Consider the following 13,513-nt stretch of genomic DNA (forward strand, 5'->3'; position numbering starts at 1 on the left):
GAATGAATGAATGAATGAATGAATGAATGAATGAATGAATGAATGAAGTGTTTGATTATATATACGTGTGTTCATTCATTTGTCCCATGTGTGCTGAGTCCTCACTCTGGCAGGTGCTGTGCTGGGCACCAAGGGTTCAGTAGTGACCAGGACAAAAGCCCCTGCCCTCAAGGAGCCAGCAGTCTAATGAATGAATGAGTGAAGGAATGAATGAATGGGGTGAATGGAGGTGAATGCATGTCTCTGGATTTCCAGCAGAAATTACAAACTGGGAGCTTCAAGCTTACTTCGGAAGTCTACAGTGTCCTGAAAACTTCTTGACTAAAATTTGAGGGTTTTACATAAAAAGCTAGATTTCTAGCTTCTCTTGAAAACCTGGAGGAACTGGCCACACAGGGCCTAAAAGCCTGCAAGAAAGAGGCAGTTGCAACTGAGCAGGGCCCCTTCTCGGAGCTCCCTGGCTCCCCTCTTTGCCAGAGTTCCCCCACCAGCCTGCCACCCTTACTGATGGGGCAGCCACCCCTCCCTGAGTCAGCTCTGAGAAGTCGGACACTGAGGCCAGCCTGGGCACCCTGATATCCCCCACAGCGAGCCAAGCCCTGCTTCCAGGCTCCACATGGAGCCTACTTACATGAAGCCCACTGGTGAGGAGCTCATCCCTGCCCCTCCCTATTCTCAGAGGGTGGCCCCACCCAGGGACCTCTCAGTCATCCCTGGGTGCACCCAGGGACCTTCTGCCACAAACTATGAGCAGCACACGGTCCACTGTCCCCATTCTATGGCTGGAAACAGGCCCAGAGGAGACGGGAGGCACATCCAAGGTCATACCCTGAGGTGGTAACAGACCCTGCTCCTGAACCCAAGGCCCTGTTCCTCCCACCACATACATACAGATGACAGTGACACTCAGGGATAGGGACTCACCTCATGTATTGGGCCTTGAGGGCCTCATTGGGTTCATCTGTGCACCCTGAAGGGTCAGAAAACACAGAAAGGCAGTCAGCAGCAGACCTGTCCCAGCCCCCTGGGCAGCGTGCAGTGGGCACCGAGAGCCCAACTCAATCCCAGGTTCGAACTCAGGGTCGGATCAGATGAGAAGATCTGGCCTGGGCAGAGGCTCCCAAGGGGCAGGGCCCATCCCAGCAACCCCTCAGCCCCTCAGCCCCGCCGCTGAAAAGCCATGCTGCCCCTTGGTCTTACCTGTGTCCCCAGTGCTGCCATGCCCCAGGATCTGCCAGGGATAGACAGATAGACATGGGCAGGGAGCCCAAGGGCAGCCCCCCCCCCCCCCCCCCTCTCCGACCCAGCCCCTTTAGCCTCCAGCCCCAGCAGTACCTGAGCCGGGTCCTCCGTGACGCTATGGACAGGCTGTGGGATCACCTTCTCCACGCCCTTCATGAGCCAGGTCAGCACCCTGCGGCTGGGACTGCGATGGACAGAGACACCAGCCTGCCGTCAACTTCCCCTAGCTCAATGAGGCCCTCGAGGCCCAAGACACTAGGTGAGTCCCCGTCCCTGAGTGTCACTGTCATCTGTATGTGTGTGGTGTGGTTATTGGAAAGCACCTGCATGTACCACTGGCCCAAGGCAAGTCCAGTGTCCGAAAGAACTTGGCTTGAATCCTAAACCACTGTCTCCCCACTGTGAGACTTCAGACCCATCTCCTCCCCAAGAAACTCCATGTGCTTCTCTGGAAAATGGGGGATGCTGCTGCTTCATGAGGCCAGGCAGCCCGGGTGCCATTTGGAGTCCACCCCCATGGATGCTTAGGACAGAGCAGCTGACTTTCCTCTCCTCCTGCCTCCCACTGTCCTGCTCTGAGCACACATCATGCTCCCGAAGGGCCAAGGTTTGCTGCCGGTGTAATGCTGTGGCAGAGGCTGAGCAGCCTAAATGTGAAGGTCACAGCCTCCCTGCCTGAGGCCAGCCCAGCCCCAGCCATGCTCAGGCCCCAAGCACCATGGTCTGAAATGTCTGAACCAACTGGGAGATTCCATGCAAAAGCCTGGATTTCTGGCTTCTCTGGGAAAAGCAGAAGTTCTGACCCCATTGGACCTGCATCTCACCCGAGCACTGAGAAACGTCCGGCCCCCTGTACAGGGGCGCTCACTATGCAGCTCTGACCCACTGTTTCTTTTGGTCACATTGCCCTGCCCTCAAGGAGCCAGCAGTCTAATGAATGAATGAGTGAAGGAATGAATGAATGGGGTGAATGGAGATGAATGCATGACTCTGGATTTCCAGCAGAAATTACAAACTGGGAGCTTCAGGCTTACTTTGGGAGAGCCCACCCTCCACCTGAAGCTCACTTCAGCCAATTCCCAGGATGTCCCAGGGCTTTCCCCAGAATGACAGCAGAGCTGAGGGCAGTACTCATCCACCCCTCATCCCTAGGGCTCCCTAGCTGGGAAGGTAGTCGGGGGCAGGTTGGCCCTGAAGAGAGGGGAGGGTGGTAGAGTACCTGTTCATTTCAGAACTCTCAGCGCCCTGGGCCTGGAGGGATATGGCGGAAGTAAGGGCAGCCTCCTTGGTCTCTGGAAAAGAATCTCTCATCCTTCAGATCTAGGGCCTCAGAGAGGCCCATTTCTACCCTGCTCGGGGAGATCAAGTCAGGGAAGCAGAGAGAGCCCCCAAGGGGTCAGAAAGCCAGGCTCCAGCTCAGCTCAACTGAAGTCTCCGGGAGCCCACCCTTAGCTTCTCTGAGCCTCAGTTTCCTTATCTGCGAAATGGGTCTGCCAACCTTGTGGGCTCTGTGAGGCTCCAAGGGGAGAATGCCGGCCCTCCTGCCCTGCCAGCCTGGGCTTCCGCACTCTCACTCACCCTGAGGACTTGGGTCCGCCACAGCCACTTCCTCCTCCTTGAATGACTCTTCGGGGGGCTAGAGGGTTCGAACACGACCAGGTAAGCCCTAGGTGAGACCAGTCTGGTTTGGACAGGGGCAGCCCCTGATTCTCCTTCAAGGGATCCCTGCCCCACAAAAGACCCAAACAACTCTTTCCTCAGCATCGTCTCTGTAAATCCTGGTGGCCTTACCTTCCACCTGGGATACTCCCTTCCTCCTAGCCCCAGGGACCCCTCATCTGGGGCTGGGGGCCCTCACAGCCCCCAAGGTCCAAGGTGGCCTCCCAGCCTCCCAGGCCTACAATATCCCCAGGAGGCAGCCCCACTTCAGTGGCCTGAGAAGGGAGAGGACCATTTAGAGATAGTTATGAAGTCTTGAGGCAGGCTGGGGGGAAGAGGGAGACGGGAGGAGCCCACGGCCCTCATCCCCCACCAGGGCGCTCCCTCTCCTTCTGGCCCAAACTTTCCATTCCTCCCTAGTAGCCAGGTGGAGTTTGGCCTCTGCTATCTGCCTTTCACTTGCCTCTGCAGCCACACCTCCTGCTACGACTACAAACAAACATACATGCACACACATACACAGACACACAAATGTGTGCATACTCACTTTCATTCACATACATACATGAACAGACATACAATATGAGCGTATGTACACATACATATGCATACATACAGTGACACACAAATACCAACATGCATATATACACACAGGTGCAGACACAAAAATAAGTGCATGTGCACACATGTACAGGCAAAAACATATGTACATATACATGTGTATGTACATATGCATACATGCCCCAACACACATATATGTGCATACAGTCATATGCAAACATGCATATACACACATGCATGCATACAGATACACATATGCGTATGCCTGCTGGTGTAGAGACACACAACATGCACATATGCATAGGTACATTGCATATGATTACAAGTGCAGAACTATGTGTATACACACATATGCTCAGTCACACACTTGCATATTTGCAAATACACACAAGCATGTGCATATGGATATGCACATACACACAGATTTCTGCATCTAAACATACATGAACATCCATGCACAGACACAAAATATGTATATATACACATGTGGAGACAGGCAAATATGTGTATATACACATACACATGACACAGTCACAGATACACAAACATGCATACACATAGAAATACATGAGTACACTCACATACTCAGAAATATGTAGACACATACACATACACACTAGCATGTCACAAAAGCACATGGAACCACAGACATACTAATACATGTGTACATAAACATATGTGCAAACACATACACATGCATTCATGTACATATATGTTCACATACATTGTCATGCACACCCAATTTGCAAGTACATATGTGCAGACACAAACATACCAAGAGCACACTACACATATATGACATATACATGTATATACATGCAACATATACACATGCATACACACACGCTATACCTGTTTCCTAAACACATCCTGCCCTTCTCTAGTAACAGCCTTTCCTCTGCCAGGAATGCCCAGCATCTCCATCTCCCTGGGTTAAAATTCTGCTCCATCCGCTGCGTCTAAAAAGCTCTCCCCCATCAGCCGCCAATCTCCAAAGTGAAGATGACTCTCCCTCTTCTGATCTCCCACAGTTTGGTCTGACACACTTATCTGGCTCCCCAAGAAGGGGAGAGCTGAGGCCAATGTTGGGGCTCACCACATTCCCTCCTCCCCACCTGTATCTCTTGGCAGAATGAACTGGCTGGGCTCTTGTCTGCTGACCCCCCGGGGCAATGCCTATTCATCTTTATGCTTTCAGCACTGAGCACAGGGCCTGGCATCAATTAGAAGCTCAATCAAATCTGTCGAATTGAGCTGCTGAATTAGTTGTCATCCACCTCCTGAATGGATGGGTTGCAGAGGAAAAGTTCTGGAGAAATACTCCACAGTGTGGCCCATGGATCCATGCCAGTCTGCAAATTGTCAGTGGTCCATGATGATTAAGCAGTTTGCACCAGAATGTTTATCAATGCACTGCTTCCTTCATTGAGAAAGTCTTGGTACAAAATAAATAGCAACTCAACTAATCGGTGTACTTAGCTACAGAGTAGATTTACATTCTGGTACAAACTGCTTAATCATCATGGACTAGTAATAAACAGTTCATGGACTGGCTCCTGTGAGTAGCTCTGTTCTGAACTCTAGAGGTTAGCAAAATACGGCCTGTGGGCCAAATCTAGGCTATTGCTTGTTTTTATAAATAAAATTGTATTGGAACCCAGCTATGCTCATTCATTCATGCACTACCTATAACTGTTTTCACACTATAATAGCAGAATTGAGTAATTAACAGAGATAGCATCACCCACAAAGCCTAAAATATTTACTATCCAGCCTTTTACAGAAAATGCTAGCCTTGGGCCAGCCCTATCCACTGTCTGAACCTGAGTTTTCTCATTTGAACAAGTGTGGGACCCTGTGACCCCCACTTGTCCTTCTGATGCTAACCTTTTCTGCTGTAGAAGGTCCCTGGAGAGCAGGCGGCCCAAACTGGGAAGACCCTGAGCAGCAAGGCCGGCCTGCCCCTCCTCCCCCTCCACCTCTCACCATGGACTCGGACTCTGTCTCAGCCTCCTCGGGGTTTGGCTCTGGTTCCACCTCCGCCTCCAGCTCTGGCTCTGGTTCCACTTTCTCTTCCTCCTGCATCTTGGTCTTCCGAGGGGTTCCTGGGGGCTGAGGCAGCACCCTCTGGACCCAGCCCAACATCCTGACACCTGTAGGAGACAGTGTCCTTAGCCCTCCCTGGAGCACTCACAGTTGCTCCCGCCACTTATGGACCACTCTTGTGAGTTGTACATTTCCTTTTCCTTTATCAACTTTAAAAATATTTCGGCTGCGTGCGGTGGCTCACACCTGTAATCCCAGCAATTTGGGAGGCTGAGGTGGACCGATTGCTTGAACCCAGGAGTTTGAGATCAGCCTGGGCAAGATAGCGAGACCCTCATCTCTACAAAATATTTTTTAAATTAGCCAGGTGTAGTGGCTCACTCCAGTAGTCCCAGCTACTCAGGAGGCTGAGGTGGGAGGATCATTTGAGCCTAGGAGGTCGAGGCAGCAGTGAGTCATAATGCACCACTGTACTCCAGCGTGCGCAACAGAGTGAGACCCTGTCTCAAAAAATATAAAATATATATACACACATATATATTTGATACACATATACACATATATATTACATATATACACAGATATATGTGTGCATATATATTTCTGCAATTTTATCTCTAGGTATTTACCTTATAGAATTACTCAAGGCCATAAATATATGTGTACAAAGAAGCTGGTTGTTATAGCAAAAATGAAAAACACCCAAATATTCATCAAGAGGAGACTGGTTATTGAAAAGTACTTATTTGTACCTAAATGTTCATCTCTAAGAGAGGCATGTATTAAATAAGTTACACTATATCCGATAATGGACTATTACGGAGGCATTAAAAAGGAAGAAGCAGTCTAACCAAGCTAGCAAGAAGATGTGCCTGCTCTGAAGTCAAGTCATGAGCAGATCACTTAATGTCTCTGTGCCTCAGTTTGCTTGTCGGTAAAATAGGGATATTAATAGTACCTACCTCATGGGTTAATTGTGAGGATAAAATGAACTGATAAGTGTAACATACTCAGGCCAAGCGCAGTGGCTTTCACCTATAATCCCAGCACTTTGGGAGGCCGAGGTGGGTGGATCACTTGTGGCCAGGAGTTCCAGACCAGCTTAGCCAACATGGGGAAGCCCCATGTCTACTAGAAATACAAAAATTAGTTGGGCCTGGTGGCGGGCACCTGTAATCCCAGCTACTCAGTAGGTGGAGGCACAAGAATCGCTTGAACCCAGGAGGTGGAGGTTGCAGTGAGCCAAGATAGTGCCACTGCACTCCAGCCTGGGTGACAGAGTGAGATCCTGTCTTAATAATAATAATAATAATAATAATAAGTGGAACATACTCAGAACAGTGATTGGCACATGCCGACGGCTTAATAAATGTTGGCTATGACTATTACATAGTATCAAATGAAAACATTAATTGTGTAATATGCATGTACTGCATAATCTCATTATAAGTAAAAATATTCATTATGAGTAATACATGAGTGGAAAATCTGTTTTAAGATAAAATTAACCTATGGTCATCATTTTTTTTAATTTTTAAGATAAAATGGGCTGGGTGCAGTGGCTCATGCCTGTGATCCCAGCACTTTGGCAGGCCAAGATGGGAGGATCACTTGAGCTCGGGAGTTCAAGACCACCGTGGGCAGCATAGCAAGACCGTATCTCTATTAAAAAAAAAAAAAAAGTCTTGCTGTAGTGGTATATACCTGTAGTCCCAGCTACTCAGGAGGCTGAGGCAGGGGGTCGAGGCTTCAGTGACCATGCCACTGCACTTCTGCCTGGGTGACAAAGCAAGATCCTGTCTCAAAAACAGAAAAAGAAAATGGGCCTGGCGTGGTGGCTCACTCCTGTAATCCCAGAACTTTGGGAGGCCAAGGCAGGCAGATCACCTGAGGTCAGGAGTTTGAGACCAGCCTAGTCAACATGGTGAAACCCCATCTCCACTAAAAATACAAAAATTAGCTGGGTGTGGTGGTGCGTGCCTGTAATCCCAGCTACTCCGGAGGCTGAGGCAGGAGAATCACCTGAACCCAGGAGATAGAAGTTGCAGTGAGTGGAGATTGCACCACTGCACTCCAGCCTGGGTGACAGAGTGAGACTCCTTCTCCAAAAAAAGAAAAAGGCTGGGCGTGGTGGCTCACATCTGTAATCCCAGCACTTTGGGAGACTGAGGCAGGCAGATGGCTTGAGCTCAGGAGTTCAAGACCAGCCTGGGCAACATGATGACACCTTATCTCTACCCAAAATACAAAAAGTTAGCCCAGCATGGTGGCACGTGCCTGTAGTACCAGTTACTCAGGAGGCTAAGGCACAAGAATCACTGGAACCCAAAAGGTGGAGGTTGCAGTCAGCCGAGATCTCGCCATTGCACTCCAGCCTGGCCGACAGAGTGAGACCCTGTCTCAAAAATAAAATAAAATGTTTATAGTGCTATATTTTAAAAAAAGAAAGAAAAAGATAGAATAAAAAGATAGAATGCCAGGTAAGCCTTTTTTCATGGTTTACTGTGTTATTTCAGTCCTACCTTATACAGGTTGTTTCTGGTTGATTTCTCTTTGGGGAAATGGGGAGCCCCAGCCCTTATGACCGAACCCCTGCAGGATGACCTGGCCAGTGGGCAGTGTGCAGGTCAGTGTGTGCTAACTCCCAGGCCTAGACGTGCTCTTGTCCCACATGAGTGTGCCCCACCCCTCTCCCAGCCATGGGCAACCCAGGCTTTGGCAGAGTGTCTGTATGCCCCTTTCTGCCAGGGACCCTGGCCCCAGCTAAAGAGGGCAGCCCAGGCCCAGGATCCTTACCCCCAAGCCCAGCTCCCAAGAGCCCGCGGCTATGCTGCCTGCCCTCTACTTACAGCCCTGACCTCTGTTCCCACTCTGGCATCAGCAGCCCAGCCTCTCCCATGAGAGGCCATGGTGGGAACAGAGATCTAAGTGTCAGATTGCTGGCTGAGCCTCCCAAAAAGTGAACTTGGGGCAGACATGACTCCTCTGGTCTTCCATTTCCCTGAAGGTGGGGGCGCAGACACAATGTTTTCCCAAGTCTGGACTGCCAGAGTTCACATGTTGGGATGGCAGATTTCACTGACCCCAGCCAGCCACAGGCAGCCCCGAGAGCCAGGGCTGAGCTAAGTGCATTCTACTCACAATCATACTTATCCTCACTCTTACCACCACGCCCCGCCCCTGCACTCAGTAAAATAAGAATTTTCATGATGTAGCACAGAAAGGTCAACAGAATCTCCTGAAGCAGCACAGCCAGCAGTGGCCAAGCTGAGTTTACACTCAGGTCTGCCCGATTCCAGCTGCCCCACATCTATTCCCAGGTGGTCGTGGCGTTTGCCGAGTGTTGGCCTCTTCTGCGGGCCAGGCCTGTAGACCCTTCCCAGCAGGCAGCAAATCTGGCTTGCATTTCTAAACCTTCTGGAAATGACTAAGGAAGCCTCCCTGATCCCCCATTTTTCTTTTTCCTCCTAAATGAGAATTTTTGCAGGTCCCTCCCATCTTTCCCCCGTGTCCCTGCTGACCGCACTTTGATGAGGGAGGCTCAGGTGGGAAGGGGGCCCACGAGTGGCAGCTCGGGGAGCTATGGTGTTGCACCACCAGTATTTCCAGAATCTTCTGGAGAGCTGGTGAAAATACAGATTCCTAGGTCCCCCAAGCGATCCGGGGGGACCTGGGAATTTGCATTGCACAAGCTATCCTGAAAATTCTGCTGCACGCTAAAGTCTGAGCTCCACCAGAGAGAGGGAAGCCGCGGGTTTCCCACCATGCCAGTTTGGTCCTGCCTAAATGCCTTTCTAGAGGGAGAACATGGGGATCCCCTCGGGGTCCCACCGAGCCTCCACCTCATCCTGAGTTACCTGCTCAGATGCCAACCGCCAGCCAGGAATTGCCTTCTCGCTGCCACTAGTAGCTGGCCCCTCAGACACAAGGAAGATTAATTGGCAGTAGCTGGGCCGTGTGCAAAGGATTAGCAGGCTCTGAATGGGGGCAGGGGAGAAAAGAGGCTGTTGAGGCCCAGGAAACCAGCAGCACCCCCAACTCCCAGGGTCCAGCAAGGATGTGGGCCCCAGGGAAGGGCCCCTGCATGGCCCAGGTTTGGAGCACCATGGGTTGCCAGGGGACCTGCCCGGGTTACGAGGGGCCTGGCTTCCCACACACCTTGGCCAAGACACAGAGTGGCTGATGGGAGAATAACAGCTTGGCGTTCCCATGTGATGCCTGGAGACTCTTCAAGGTGGCAGGGGCTTGTCAGCTCCCACTCAGCCGTGGCAAGAGGCGTATCCCAACTCTCCAGTCCCCAGGCCAGGACGCAGGCAGATTCTTTCTGGCTCCCCTGCCTTGGGCTCTGCCAGAAAGGCTGTGTCCCAGGGCTAGGCCTTGAGGATGAATCCAAGACCTGGCAGATGACTGAGGCATCTGACCTGCACTGTGAACTGAGGCTGGACACTAGAAGGGATACAGAGATCTAGGAGGAGAGGGCACAAGGGGACAGGGCCCAAGGAAGAGGGGCTCAGTGTGGTGGCCCTGAGGGATATTTGGCAAAGGGGCAGGACTTGACTTAATTATCTAAACCATTTCTAGAGTTCCTCCTTTCCTTTCTTTTTCTTTCTTTCTTTCTTTTTTTTTTTAAGCCACGGTCTCTCTCTGTCACTCAGGCTAAGTGCAGTGGTGGGATCATGGCTCATTGCAGTCTCAACCTCTCAGGCTAAGTGATCCTCCCACCTCAGCCTCCTGAGTAGTAGACTACTCATGTGTGCTGCCATGCCAGGCTAATTTTTATTTTGTTTTAGAGACAAGGGTCTCGCTATGTTGCCCAGGCTGGTCTCAAACTCCTGAATGCAAGCAATCCTCCTGCTTCAGCCTCTCATAGTATTGGGATTACAGATGTGAGCCACTGCACCTGGCCTAGAGCTCTTCCTCTGTGCCCGGCAGTGTGTCAGCCTTGGCACACTGAGCAAGACAGACATAGGCTCTGTCCTCATGGAGCTCACATTCCAATGGAGGAGATTACTGACAAATAAAGAATATTGCAAATTATGCTAACTGCCATAAAAGAAACGGGGCAGAAGCGTGTGTTGTGGAGGGCAGTGGGGGTAGGTAGGCAGGCCCCTATGATGAGGTAGATGTATATTTGAGCTGAGCCATGAAAAGCAAGAAAGACTCAGCTGTGAAAAGAGCTGGGTGAACGGTGCTCCAGACCAGGGACACTGCAACGAGAAAGGTTCTGAGGCTGGAATGAGCCTTGAGGAGCAGAATGGGGCCCTGGGAGCCTGGAGCTTAGTGGGTGCAGGGGAGAGTGGTGGGAGATGACGTTGACAGGGGGCAGGGGCAGATGTTGTGAGGCCTGTAGGCCACAGGAAGGAGTGTCGTTTTAGATGATGGTTTTGAACAGGGGCTGGGCATAATCTGTGTGGCTCTGTGTAGCAGACAAGCATGGAAACAGGAAACCGGTCAGGACGCTGCAGAGGGACAGGCCGATTGGCGACTGGATGAACCCTGGCTTCCCCTCCAGTGCTGGGCTTCAAGACCTCTGATAATGCAATCTCCACAAGGCAAGTGATGCAGAAGAAAGTTCTTTCTGCCAGCAAGGGCAGACCCCAGTAGTAAAGCTCAAGGTACTCCCTGACCCTTCCCTACAAATATGCCAGGCTGCAGGGGTCAGAGCTCCTTCCCAGGGAACAGCAGCAAGCCCTTCTGCTCTGCCTGGGCCTGCGGGTAGCACAGGTGACATTCACCCTTGCCTGCAGCCTGACGGGAGGGATGATGGGGCTTCAACTATGCTGGTGGGAGTACAGATAGGAGAAGGAAAAGGGGAGGAAAAAGGGGGGCATTGAGGGGCTCATCCTGGGCAACTGGGTGGCTGGTTTAGTGGGTGAACCAGTAAACCACCCCGGGCTGGTTTACACATGTACTGAAAAGAAGAAGCCTGGGGCTGGAAGTTTGGAGGAAGAATTTTTGGGAGAAAATAATGAGCACTACTTTGTTAAGATGTCTGAGAGAGGCTGGGTGCAGTGACTCATGCCTATAATCCTAGTACTTTGGGAGGCCGAGGCAGGTGGATCACCTGAGGTCAGGAGTTCGAGACCAGCCTGGCCAACATGGCAAAACTCTGTCTCTACTAAAAATACAAAAATTAGTCAGGCATGGTGGCAGGTGCCTATAATCCCAGCTACTCTGGAGGCTGTGGCAGGAGAATTGCCTGAACCCGGTGGGTGGAGGTTGCAGTGAGCCAAGATCATACCACTGTATTCCAGCCTAAGAAAAAAGAAAAAAAAAAAAAGTCTGAGAGACAGCCAGGTTGAAATGTGACTGTGTGTGTGTGTGCGTGCGCGCGTGCGTGTGTGTGTTACTTAGGGAGAGGTCTGCTGGAGATAGAAATTTTGGAGGCCTCAGCCTGCAGATGATGCTTAAAGCCACAGGACTGACTGGTATCACCTAGGAAACCCAAGGAAACAAAGGGGACCAGAGGTGGCACCTGGAACACCTGGGCTCACTCAGAGGATGCAAAAAGAGCAGGAGCTGGTAAAGGAGCCTTAAGGAGCTGCCAGGGATGGGGATGGAGAAGCAGAAGCATGGGGTGAGGTGAAAGCCAAGAGTAGTGGCTGTGTTGGGGTGAGGGAGTTATCCAAGGGGCCACTGTCTGAGCTGAGACTTTAAATGCGTCTCTGGGATTGGGCAACTTAGCAGCAGTTGGAGAACCTACAGAGTGGGAAGGAGGGAAAGTTAGATGGGCCTGAGTGAAGAGTAATGGGATCTAGGGTGGGGAAAATGAGCAAAACACAGCCACACAGAGTGGCTAAAGTTTGGATGAATCTCATGTGCATATATGTGGAGGGAAAGAAGCCAGATTCAAAAGAAGACCCCGGTGATCCATGCATACAAAGTTTCCAAAAGGCAAAATTATCCTGTCCTGTCTATGGCTACAAACATAAGTACATTTGCAGCGTCTAGTTTTCTATAAAGCCTAGAGTTGTTAAATAAAGTTTTCTATAGCTGCCCATAAATAAAAGTACTACAAGGTGGGAGAGTGGTTCCCTCTTGCTGGGTTGGAGATTGTGATTGGGAAGGCATATGTGGAAGCTTCTAGGGACGGGCAGGGCCAATGTCTTGCTTTCTTTTACTAAATTGGCTGGAATCTATTTTTCAAAACAACCTTATGGGAATATATATGCCATAAAATTCACCCATGTTAGGTATACAATTCAATGACTTTTATATTACTTATTATTTATTTATTTATTTATTTATTTATTTATTTATTTATTTATTTAAGACAGGGTCTCACTCTATCACCCAGGCTGGAGTGCAGTGGCATGATCATAGCTCACCACAGGCTCAGCCTTCTTAGCTGAAGTGATTCTCCCACCTCAGCCTCCCAAGTAGCTGTGACCACAGGCACACGCCACCAGGCCCAGCTAATTTTTGTATTTTTTTTTTTTTGTAGAGACAGGGTTTCGCCATGTTTCCCAGGCTGGTCTCGAACTCCCGGGCTCAAGCAATCCACCCACTTGGGCTTCCCAGAGGGCTGGAATTACAGGCATGAGCCACCACCCCCGCCTAACTCAATGATTTTTAACGAATTGACTGAACTGTGCAACTCTCACCACATCTGGTTTTAGAACATTCCCATTGCCCCAGTAAGACCCCTCATGCCAGATGGTAACCACTCTTCATTCGTACACCTCAGTCCCAGGCAACCACACATCTGCTTTCTGGGTCTATAGGTTTTTCTTTCCTGGACATTTTATATAAATGGGTCATACAATATGTGGGTTTTCACATCTGACTTCTTTGATGTAGCATAAAGTTTTTGAGGTTCATCCACCTTGTAGCATGTATCAGAACTTCATTTCTTTTCATTGCTCAAGAGTATTTCATGGTATGGACGCACCACAGTTTATCCAGTCATCAGTGGACACAGGTTATTTCCAGTTTTTGGCTATACATCATGTTGCTATGAACATTTGTGTGCAAGTCTTTGTGGAGATATATACCTCTTTTTTTT

General features: G+C 50.1%; 1 protein-coding gene across 3 annotated transcripts in view; it reads right to left on the reverse strand.

The window, feature by feature from the left end:
* Nucleotides 1-9,434, reverse strand: part of CNGB1 (cyclic nucleotide gated channel subunit beta 1) — a 90,511-nt gene extending 81,077 nt beyond the window's left edge. For all 3 annotated transcript variants that reach the window (XM_026456872.2, XM_026456871.2, XM_023209855.2), the window contains exons 1-7: nt 9,366-9,434; nt 5,449-5,615; nt 2,821-2,878; nt 2,462-2,534; nt 1,336-1,426; nt 1,201-1,231; nt 925-970 (exon numbers count right to left, since the gene is read on the reverse strand). In XM_026456872.2, the coding sequence (XP_026312657.1) occupies nt 925-970; nt 1,201-1,231; nt 1,336-1,426; nt 2,462-2,534; nt 2,821-2,878; nt 5,449-5,607 (458 nt within the window). In that variant the 5' untranslated portion in view covers nt 5,608-5,615; nt 9,366-9,434. The remainder of the gene's footprint in view (nt 1-924; nt 971-1,200; nt 1,232-1,335; nt 1,427-2,461; nt 2,535-2,820; nt 2,879-5,448; nt 5,616-9,365) is intronic.
* Between the last annotated feature and the right edge of the window lie 4,079 nt (nt 9,435-13,513).

Source organism: Piliocolobus tephrosceles, chromosome 17 (genome assembly GCF_002776525.5).
Source record: "Piliocolobus tephrosceles isolate RC106 chromosome 17, ASM277652v3, whole genome shotgun sequence".
Lineage (NCBI taxonomy): Eukaryota > Metazoa > Chordata > Mammalia > Primates > Cercopithecidae > Piliocolobus > Piliocolobus tephrosceles.